The sequence below is a fragment of the Arvicanthis niloticus genome, chromosome 8, assembly GCF_011762505.2.
Source record: "Arvicanthis niloticus isolate mArvNil1 chromosome 8, mArvNil1.pat.X, whole genome shotgun sequence".
Taxonomy (NCBI): Eukaryota; Metazoa; Chordata; class Mammalia; order Rodentia; family Muridae; genus Arvicanthis; species Arvicanthis niloticus.
The window spans coordinates 7300260-7311785 of NC_047665.1; the positions used below are offsets into that span (position 1 = coordinate 7300260).

General features: G+C 49.8%; 1 protein-coding gene across 1 annotated transcript; it reads left to right on the top strand.

The window, feature by feature from the left end:
- The first annotated feature begins 1266 nt into the window (after positions 1-1266).
- Positions 1267-2736, top strand: Smim32 (small integral membrane protein 32). Its single transcript, XM_076938928.1, has one exon. It carries the CDS (start codon positions 1811-1813, stop codon positions 2120-2122), a length of 312 nt encoding a protein of 103 aa, XP_076795043.1. The 5' UTR covers positions 1267-1810; the 3' UTR covers positions 2123-2736.
- The last annotated feature ends 8790 nt before the right edge of the window (positions 2737-11526 follow it).

Genomic DNA, 11526 nt, shown 5'->3' on the forward strand with positions numbered 1-11526 from the left:
ACCCCCAATCTCACTTGTGTTCTGGCCACCCAGCCTTTCCCAGGCCTATCCATCTGAGCAGACCTCGACCAGTTCATGTTCTCTTCTTGCCTCTTTATGGGAGAGCGGAGCAGGCAAGGGTTGCTGAACAAGTGACCAACTCCCTTGGTAGCCTGCGTACCCACAGGCCCGGTGTGAACGACTGAGCGGCAAGCCACTTTGCCCAGGAGTATTCAGTCTGAGCAATGGGCAGCCAGCCACTGGGGTTCTATGCAAACTGGCTACATCTGCGTGGGGGGCGGAGCGGGTAAAAGAAACAGGGAAAGGCAGGTGTGAGGGGGTCTGACCAAGACCAGCTTAGAGAAGGAAAGGGCTTATTTCAGCTTGCTTCCTGGTTGCAGTCTGTCACTGAGGGACGTCAGGGCGGGAGGTCAGCCTGGAAGCAGGACGGGAAGCAAAAGCCACAGAGGAACTCTCATGGTCTGCTTTCTCATGCAACCCAGGACCACCTCCTCGAGGATGGCACGGGACACCTCACACAAAATCATGGTTCAGGAAAGCACCCCACCGACATGCCCATGGGCAATTTTCTCAGTTGAGGGTCCCCACTGAGGTTCCCAGAGGACTCTAGCATATGCCAAATTGACAATAAATAAACAAACAAACAAATAATAAATAAATCTGCTCACCCCCTTAATTAAATGTTCTACCTGATGGCCCGTGGCTGATCATAAATCAGTCCTCCCACCCCACCCCCACACCCTCACCTCTCCAAAAAAGGTAGTCAGGTACTAAGCCCAGCCTGTGGAGTCTGAAACTCCTTTACCATTGTGAGATCCTTACCGGGTTCCAGTTCCCACCTGAGGTAAGGTGCTCAGGTACCCACTGCGCACAAAGGTACCACAGCGCTATGACAGTGTGAGGCATGAACCCTGAAGCCCGTGCCCTATAGTCAACGTGTGGTTAGAAGCATGAATAGCGGTTACCAGAACCCCTCTGCCATGAGAGGCCACTGTAGAGGCCAAGAGCATGGACTCCCTGCCAGGTTGGCCAGGTTCAAATCCCAGCTCCTTCAATCCCACCCAGGCTTTGCAGATGGGAGGAGGAATGAGAACCTCAGAGCCCTAGCGTCTTTCCCTGTTTCTGTTCCCCTTTCTCCCTCTCTCCTCCTCGGTATCCTCTTTGGTGAGTGATAAAAAGCAGGCGGTCACAGCGCTGTCCCTGTCCCTTCTGATCCTCAGTCATTGGTTCGCAGCCTCTCTCAGGGCTGTGCTGCAAATCCTGCCACCTCCCCGCCTCCCTCCCGCCCAGGACAGAAGACACTGAGTCTCCAGCTCAGGCAGGAGCACAGCGGTGGGAGCGCTTGCTACACACCAGGCGTCTGGACAACGACCCGAGGCTGCGGGACGGCTCCAAAAGGCCACCGCACCCGGGAGAGCGGAGGATCCGTGAGCACCCGCGCCCGGAGCAGAGCCCCACAAACTGCTGCTGCGTTCACCTGCAGCCTTCGCAGCTGCTGCAGCCCAGGGGTGCTCCGGAGCTCACCCGATCTGAAGAGCGCTGGAAACCCACGAAACCGGCCCGGAACTAGGGACTCTCCAGGTAGCAACAGCCAGAAGCGGGAACTCCCGAGGTACCGGGGTCTGTCGCGGCTGAGCATCTTGACCTCCCCGGGGTCCCAGTGACCTCGCCGCTCGCGGGGCACCGATCCCCCGCAGGTGTGCGCCGCCGGGCGGGAGGGGATGGAGGGAGCCATGGAGGCTCTTAACAGCGCCGGTCTGCAGCATCAGAAGTAAGGTGGTCCTGCCGGAGTCGGCGGGTCCCGCGAATCATGTACGGCGACGTGTTCAACGCCACCAGCGGGCCGGAGGCGGCGGGAAGTGGCGCGCTGGCCCCCGGAGCCACGGTCAAGGCAGAGGGCGCTTTGCCGCTGGAGCTGGCCACCGCGCGTGGAGTGCGGGACGGCTCGGCCACCAAGCCCGACCTGCCCACCTACCTGCTGCTCTTCTTCCTCCTGCTGCTGTCCGTGGCGCTCGTCGTCCTCTTTATCGGCTGCCAGCTGCGCCACTCGGCCTTTGCTGCTCTGCCCCACGATCGCTCGCTGCGCGACGCCCGTGCACCCTGGAAGACGCGACCGGTATAGGGCAGGAGGAGTCAGGGCCCGCGGGGAGCTTGGTCTTGGCCTTGCAGAAAGCCTCCAGCAGGAGCAGAGTAGGGTGGGCTCCGGAGTCGCCCAAAGACCCTTTCTGACCTGAAGAATATGGGGTGTTAGGAGGTTGCGTGCGGTTCTGGTCCCAGTGCCTAAAAGTACTCCCTAGGCGAGTTCCCCTCCACCCGCTACAGCGGGTCCTGTCAGGTCAGGAAGCCACCCGGAAAGACCCACCCGGGCGCAGAAGCCTTGCCTGCCTGGTGAGTTCCTGACTTTGCTCGCAGAGGGGCAGCAGGCACCGCGAGCGCGGGACTAATCAGGAGCTGATTGTCCGGACTGGACTCTCCGGCCCTATGGCTGTCCTCTGCATCTGCTACCGCCCCTGACACCGGGGATCCATCCGATAGAGAAATGATGCAAGGTTTCAGTGTGTCCCACTTGGGTTCGAGTACCCAGTTTCCTCTAAGAGCAGGGGCTGAGGGACCAGTAGAGGAAACAGTGATTATAGCCGCCGCCGAGGTGGGGGTGGGGGGCTGCCACGGAGAGTCTGCATCTCATGCTTTCACGGAGCATATTTCTACAATAAAAGCCCACCAAATTAGATCCAGCGCGGAAAACATTGATCATTTAAAACATTGATCATTGGTCGCACCGTTTTTGGAAAAGGAATATGAGAGGGCCCATCCCCAGGAGGAATAGGCCCGAGGTCGACCCACCTCCCCTGCAAGGGTCAGGTCAGTCTGAGTATACCTACTCTCTGGTTTTCCTTAGCTTTTTGCTTGCTCTGGAAAGTGTTTTCTTTGGGTTTTGTTTGCTGGCAGACTCCATGGATAACTACCTCCTGATCTGCTGAATACATTCCTGTTAAGTGGACCCCACAGAGACCCTCGCTGAAGAGGCAGAGCTTTTTCTCACTGCTGTGTTAACCGAGCCAGGGCTTAGTGAAGGTCGGTTCTGAAAGGGGAAGGAGTGGGTAGCATTTCCTCCCGAGCAGGCAAAAGCCAGCCCTGAGATTCCCACAGGAAGGATGCATGGGGATAGAGGCAAAGAACCAGGGGGTGAGGAGGTAGGTTTGACTATTTTCTATGTTAGCCTAATTCCAGGGAGGTGGGTTTTGCTTTGACACAAGGTCTCATAGGCCTGGCTGGCCAGGAACTCACAGAGGTCTGCCTGCCTCTACTCTTGAATGCTGGGATTATGGGCATGGACTATCATTCCCCATACCCCGTGCCAGGGAGTTATTTTAATGGGTGTATAAAATACCTCCAGGAGCACCTTGGCTTCAAGAAGTTCACTTCACTTGAGCTTAAGAGACATTTACTGAAAAAGAATCTGACATATTAATCCAGTTCACTCTTAAACCATGCTGGGAGTCATGAGAGCTTTGTGAATCTGGAACATGAAAAAAGCACATTTCCCCCCACCCAAGTGCACAGACACAGAATTCTGCCACATTTATAAGGGATTTTGGATAGGTTCAGATGGCCAAGCAGGAGGCTCCGTGAGGAGGTGGAAGGAGGAACTAGGGATGCCCAAAGACTTGGTTACACAGCCAGGCTCTAAGAGCTCTGAATTCCCACAGCCTTGGGTCCTTGTCGGGACACCTCCTCTGTCCTTTCTCCTCATAGAATCTTACATTATTATCTGGAAATGGAGCCAAACATCTTCAAGTCTTCTGTAAGGATAGTCCAGCTAATGCACACCTACCCTGATTACAGGGAAGACTCTGTGAGCACAGATAGGTAAAGCATGAGCCCCTGGCTAGCACACCAAAATCCCATGCTCAGGGCTGGGGAGCGGGAGAGGTAGGGATGGCATATAGGAGGAGGACATTTGTCCACTGGTGGTCAGCGTTGGTGTTATTCTGAGGAGTCCAAATTCAGGCTCTGCTCTAACCCTCTAGCTTAAACTCCCCATGACCATGTATGGAGTACTTAACCTATGTCCTGTGGCCTCTTCCATGAAATGGCTATCATATCTTCTGCAGGTAGCACACTAAGCCAGTGTCACAGCCTGAACAACACAGGCATAGAATGAATTCTCAAAGGTTAGCTATTCTTGTCACTGAGGAACAGATCTGAGGCGGAGAGAAGCTGACTCCCAGACAGGATGTGCTCATTTACAGCTCAGTCTTCTGTGGCCACAAGAAAAAACAAGGGCCAGTCCCCTCAGAGAAGAACATGACCAAGTAATTGGCTACAAAGTCACCTGTGGTTCCTAGGGCACTATTGGCTATAGCCACAGGGATCCAGTACCATTGGGATCCCTTCATAAAATATGGAGCAAGGTGACAAAAGGTGCTTGCTTTTGGAATAAACTCTAGATAACTGGGCTTACGTAGGGCTAGAATCTAGAGCTGAGTCGGTAAGAGCACCGTGTGCCAGCACTGCTACTCTGAATAACTCCATTCCGTTTTCTAGGGTAGCATTGGGCTGGCTGAGCAGTAAGGTTTCTTCCTCATACTGGACCCGGATTTCCCAGGAGCAGCAAAGTGTGATTTACCTGTCCTCTGCTAATAGTATGTAAGTGAGTGGATTATGGTGTGCGATTACAATTTAGATAGCATTGTGGACTGAATACGTGCATATGTTCTCCCCAAATTTGTACATGAAGGCCCTGCTTCCCCAAGTGGCTGCATTCACACACTATGGAATCGGAGCTTCAGGAGGTCAAGAGTGAAGCCCTGATCTGCTCCCTGTTCCCTGTAGCTGAGAAGGCTGTATGAGCACACACAGAGATGCTGGCCATCTATAAACCCTCGTCAGAAACTGAATTAACCAGAACCTCGAGACTGAACTTCCAGCTTCCAGAACTATGGGAAAATAAATTTTTTTGTTGTCTAATCTATCAAATGTATGGTATCTTGTTTTGACAGCCCAAGTTTAAGAGAGATGGCTCTCTGGAGGCTAGATACAATCACACGTACTTTTCTGTCTTTGCTATCCTGAGCCCAAGCTGTAATGGAAACACCTTAGGAGTGTTGGGTGTGGCGGGCTAAAAATAGGAAGAGACCATGTCATGGTGTTTGTGCTTCCTCTCTAAAGCTAGCACTGGAAGCAGAAGAATGTTAGCAAGAAGACATTCCAACAGTGAGAAGGGATGGGAGCATGGGAACAGTAGATGCGAACTAGGGACAGACAGCAATGAGGACCAAGAGTCTGAGTTCCAGAGTCTGCTGACCTGAGTTTGATCCTACACGCTACACCTGGATCATACCTGGGACTCAGCTGTTTGTTTCCTCAGCTATAGACTGGAGATAATAGCACCTACCTTGTGGGACTTTCAACACAGACATTTGAGGTCAAGTGCTCTGCTCATGTTGGGTATGTCAAACGTGTTTGAATGTGAGCTGTGTGTTGAGTCAGGATGCTGGCCCCAGAAGTGCTTACAGTAGGACAGAGACTGCTTTCCATGAGTCTTGTATTCTTCTCACTCATGTGGGACAAGATGGTAGAGGTCTTCACTCTCCAGCATGGCTGCCTACATAAGGGGCAGCTGGACCGCATCTACAATCACAGCTTCTGGTGCTCCTCGGAGGGCTCTCTCCACCATAGCTGGGCATCTTACAGGTCTAAGACCATCACCTTTCTATCTCAATTTAAGGTTTCTTCAGTGTTTTCAGTATTAACTGCATGAGCATATGACTGCCCAAGGTTATAAGAAAGCATGGTGGCCAATTCCTTTGCTCATGCAGAGGTAACATGCTAAATGCCTGTCCACCCTATCAATCCCCCCACCTCCTTTGTCCCACAGCCTTTCATCTACCTCCAACTGGAATACTTATGATTGCAGCCTCTGCCTTCAGTTCCAGCCTACTTACCCTCTATTGGCTCCTCCTTTCTCTCCTGAATAAAAACAAAAATCTCAACTCTGCCTACAAGGCCTAGAACCTTCTGGCCCACAATCAGCTTCATGTCTTCATATCCTTCTTGAACTTGAAACCATTTTAATCCCCCAAAACCTTCCGAATTAAGCAGCTTTCTCTACCCTCTGGCTAATGCCTTCTCATCCTTCTGATTTCTAATCTTTGTCAAAACTTGCTTGAGCTCCCCAGACTGGTAAGTTATATTCTTGGCTAGCCCAGCCATTGGGGACATGAACTCAGCTAAACAGAAGTGCAGAAAGCACAGACTGCCCATTTCCCCATGTCTGTTTCAGGCTTCTTACCTCATTCTACATTCTGAAAGGGCGGTCATCTCTAACTCAATGTCCTTAACCTTGCCTCCAGACTCGAGTGTTGCCACCTTTCTTTCGTCCCTAGTGAGAGCTACGGCATGACTGTAATTAGCCTGTCTCTTCCCCACAACTGTGTGCAGTCATACGAGAGGAAGACATTTGCCCTGCTCACCACTTCCTCTAGATGCCTGGCATTTTTTAAAGACATAAAACAGACACCCAGTAGGCATTGCTAATTATACTGGGGAAACAGCTAGGGTTTAAGGTGAGCTCAGCCTGTGCATTCATTGACTTTTGCCTTAAACCTGTATCTGACAGAATACCGAGTTGAAACTCTTCCTTACCGACTGGTCCTCCAGGCAGCCTGTTTCCCAAAGGTGGTGATCTAGTGTTAACAGCATTTCTCCTCCCTGTGTATGTAACACCTGAGTTAACAATCTATTATTATCTCCCTCAGAGACTGGGCACAGAGTTTTTACATTAGTACAGGTCCTGGTTTTGCTTACAACACTCCCCTTCCTGAAGGAAAGGAAGATCTTAGTGATGTCGCTCCCATGCCTTCTCAACTGCCTGGAACGGGAACATTCAACCGACTTCCTCATGTCTTCCTCGACTTGAACCCAAACTTAGCTTTCCACTGAGATCTTCCCTGGCTGTGACATCCACAGCTGTGATTCCTTCCTTCCCCCACTCACTTCTCACCGTTTTTCACCTCAGAACTTACCGGTGAACAGACATTTGATTTCCCTTGTCTGATGCCTCCAATGAGAATGAAGATGTACAGGAAAAGAATTTTTTTATCTGTATATTTACAGCCTGACATGTAAACAGTTCTCATATATTAGCTGACTTATGTTGCTCAAGGTCAGAAGAAAAGACTTGCTGGGAAAGGAACCAAGGTGTACACTGGGCAGAGGTGAAGTCCTGCCTGTCTTAAGCAGAGGATGTAGGGTAATTTCACTGAAGCATTCTCTCTGGAGTGCAGTTCATGTCGTCTGTGTTTACGTATATCTCCACATTTCCTGGCATCACTCAGGTGGCCTAACCACTTCTAAGTTAATGAAAAATTTCACAGACCTGTGAGGAGATTAATTGTGGAATGTTTGCTGTTAATTACCCTTCTAAACTAATGGTGACACAACTGTAAGCTGCACAAAAGCTGCCCAAGTCCTCTGGGCCTTTATCATCCACAGAACCTCCACCTGAACTTTCTAGGTCTCAGAGGAGTCTTCTGTGGCAGCCCACCTGAGTGCCATGAAAGTCCTTCCCCACACACAACAGTTGGGGAAGGAACACCATGGCGTAAACCAGATTACAGATTGGAGAACATTCACCCCTAGGCTCTAAAATAGTTCACACATCTCTTCTTGTTTTCTGTCCTCAAACGCATCAAGGAAACTGCGCCCTTTTCCCGTTCTCTGAGAGAACACCAACTGCACTGTTGATTTTATAGCTCAGCCAGGCAACAGTCACAGGTACCTGCCATATCATGGCCAAAGGGTTCCGTGAGAAGAGATCTACGTGCTATAATTTCTTCACTGAATTTCCTTTGGAATACAGGGACGAGATCTAATAATGTTGAACTAGAATCAATTTAACTAAAAATTGCCTCATTACATAACTTACAAGGTGAATTCTAGTATTACAATCACACCAGGCTCCAGTATTCTGTCAACATGTCAGACAGTAGACTTCAACGTTTGGGAACTGTTCCAGCAGGGGATGCAGGTCTGTCTTCACAGAGATCCTAAGTGCTAACACAGCAAGCTGGGGACTAGCAAGAGCCTGGAATATTTTGGGAGTCTCTTGGACAACCCCAAACCACTCAGAGCATTCTCAGGCTTGCTGTTGGTTTTCTCAGATGGTCTTTTGTTCTTTCAGAGAACACTACCATCCCAGATGAGAAAATTTTATTTAAACTATATAGTTATACCCAGTCTTCCATGCCATAGGTTTTCTAAGGGAGTTAATAGTAGGATTCTTTATTTTTCAGGTATCTTTACTATGATTTTGGTCTCTCTCCTGTGTTTTAATTTCCTTCTTGCTCCCCACTCAGAGCCCCGCCTACACAATCAGATCACTTGCACTATTTCTCTCCCTATTGCTCCCCCAAACTATGGCAATGGTCCCCTGACTTTCCTGATTTCTGCAGTTACTCCAGTATATGCTCCACCTCAAGTTCGGAGCCAGGAGCCTCCAATAAGAGAGAAAACGTGATGGTTCTATTTCTGGGTCTGAATTCACCTCATTCAATATGGTTGTTTCTAGATCCATGCATGTCCTTGGAACACTCACGGAAAGTGTTCCTTAGTGTCTATGTATCACATTTTCTCCATCCAGTCATCAGCTGAAGGTCATTTAGGTCACTTCTATTTCCTAGCAATGGCAGAGAGTACCAGTGCACATGCTGAGCGTGTATCTGCTGAGTCTTTGGGGCACAGGCCAAGGAGTGGGCTAGCTGAGTCATATGGTAGATTTTATTTTTTCAAATATCAGGTTTCTTTCTTTTCTTTAAAAAAAGATTTATTTCCTTATTTTATGTACATGAGTACCCTGTAGACACACCAGAAGAGGGCATCCGATCCCATTACAGATGGTTGTGAGCCACCATGTGGTTGCTAGGAACTGAACAGTCAGTGCTCTTAACCGCTGAACCATCTCTCTGTCCCCCAGTAGATTTATTTCTTGTGTAAGAATTCTCCCCACTGATTTCCTCAGTTATTGCACCAATCGCTACACTCATAAAGTCTCACCAAACTAACTACCTAAACATGAGTAGAACAAGAACAACGACATGCCTAAGAGGACAGACGAAAGAGCACAAGGCCTTAGCTCTATACAAAGAACTGAAGGCAGCCCTGAAGGCAGGTGTGCAGGTGGCATTGTACAGGCCGAGTGAGTAGAGTATACATGTATGTGCATATACATACGAGCACATAGGCACAAACGAGGCCATGATCTGAAGGAGAGCAGAGCAGTGTTGTAGAGGACTTGGAGGGAAGGAAGGGAGGTAGAGAGAAGCACTGGGCTGGAAGATGGTACAGTGAGTGAAGTACTAAGGAGATATGGAGGATAAGGCAGATCCCTAGAGCCCATACAAAGCCTTAGGCGGGAGGGGTGGGCCCGGTGCTGGTGGGCAGAGACAGATGGATCCCACGGTGTGCTGTCCAGCCAGTCTAGCCAATTGGTGAGCTCCAGATTCTGTAAGAGATCATGTCTCAAACAATAAGGTCAAGAGTGACAGAGGAAGACAGCGGAGATCAACCTGCAGCCTGGGTGGGTGAGTGCACATCTGCACATACATGAACACACTCTGTCATACACACAGTGTCACCCCTACCTAGCTACAAACTTGCCAAAGAAAGCAGAGGACCAGTAGTGAGTGATCACCTGAGCAGATCAGAAGAGCACACAGCTACTGGTTTGGGAGTTTTAGTGTATGCTTTTCTGTGCTGTTACAATTCTCAGAATTTACCTCGGGCAAAATAATCCTTAAAATGAGATGTGTAAAGTTTCTTGAATGAAGAAGGGGTGGAGAGTAAAACCAAGTAAAGGGAATTTTGAAAATCCATCTGGGGGCAGCATAGCTCATCGGGGGCAGTGCCTGCCTAACCTGCACAAGGAAGAGATGTTTTGAAAAATCCTCTTTCTACCATATATTCATGCAGAGTTTTAAATAAAACTTTTAGAGAACTGCCAGCTTGCTACCAGCCTCCTCAGACATGAACAAACATCATGAAAGCTGCTGTCTCGCAGACTGGCTGGCAGCAGCCGCTGGGCCCTGCCACTGCATCATCCCAACTGTTTGGATCCCAGCAACCAGAGAGCTAATATTAGGGTTATGGAAGTCAACATCACAGCACACAGCACACTAACCTGAGACTGCCACAGAACACCTCACCAAATGCATTCCTAATACAACATTAAGGTCTGGTTTGCAGAAATTCCTCTAAAGAAAAGAATAAAGAAAAATGTGTTTTTTCATTTCTTCTCCTGGAGTAAGAAATTTACTCTGAAATTTTCTCCTGCCCACGGTGCTTGCTTATATACCCTAGCTAACCTGCATCGCCTCAGTGTGGAGTATGTCAGCCAGGGGAGGTACACACCAGAGGAAGGACCACAGAAGCTAGTCTGATTTCAGTTACCAAAAAGAGAAAAAGAAAAAGGAAGGAAGGGAGGGAGGGAGGGAGGGAGGGAGGGAGGGAGGGAGGAAAAGAAGAGAGGGAGGGAAAGAAGGAAGGAGGAAGAAAGGGAGGGGGAGGGGGAGGGAGGAAAAGAAGAGAGGGAGGGAAAGAAGGAAAGAGGAAGAAAGGGAGGGGGAGGGGGAGGGGGAGGGGGAGGGGGAGGGGGAGGGGGAGGGGGAGGGGGAGGGGGAGGGGGAGGGGGAGGGGGAGGGGGAGGGGGAGGGGGAGGGGGAGGGGGAGGGGGAGGGGGAGGGGGAGGGGGAGGGGGAGGGGGAGGGGGAGGGGGAGGGGGAGGGGGAGGGGGAGGGGGAGAGGGAGAGGGAGAGGGAGAGGGAGAGGGAGAGGGAGAGGGAGAGGGAGAGGGAGAGGGAGAGGGAGAGGGAGAGGGAGAGGGAGAGGGAGAGGGAGAGGGAGAGGGAGAGGGCCCATGCTGCCATATCTGGAGACCTGAGTTTGATCCCTGGAATCCACAAGGTCAAAAAAAGAACCCCTAGTCATTTTCTGACCTAGACACGCACAACATGACATGATAGCCAATACACACAGGTAGACAAAATAAAGAACTTAAAAAAACGTAGACCACCAACCAACAGTTTACCAAACATGGTCAAGATCTAACAGTATGAAAAATAATTGCTTTACATCAAAGTAACAAAATTTAATAGATAATTTTAACAAGTTATTTTATGCCAAACAATAATCTAAATACTTTCTTTGTAATGTTTCATTTTATTTTCCTATGAAGGAGATCTTTATTTTGTAAATGCAAAAACCTAAGGCCCAGAGTGGTTGATCATCCTGCCTAAGAGCACAGAGCTATAAGGCCCAGAACTCAAGCACTGCCTGGCACACTCTACACTACGAAGTGTACAGCCAGCCTGAGCACGGCCCCTCCCCTACAAATGAGACTGAGAAGAGAGTTAGTGATTAGAGTAAAGCAGACCAGGTTCTGCCTCAGTCTCTGCCTCCTCAGATCACCACAATGAGAACCACAGAGGAAGGCAAAGTACAAGAAAATAAACAGAGAGACACGGTAAG

Excerpts from the sequence above, each read along its gene's own strand:
- Smim32 (XM_076938928.1), top strand. The coding sequence starts at position 1,811 with ATGTACGGCGACGTGTTCAACGCCACCAGCGGGCCGGAGGCGGCGGGA.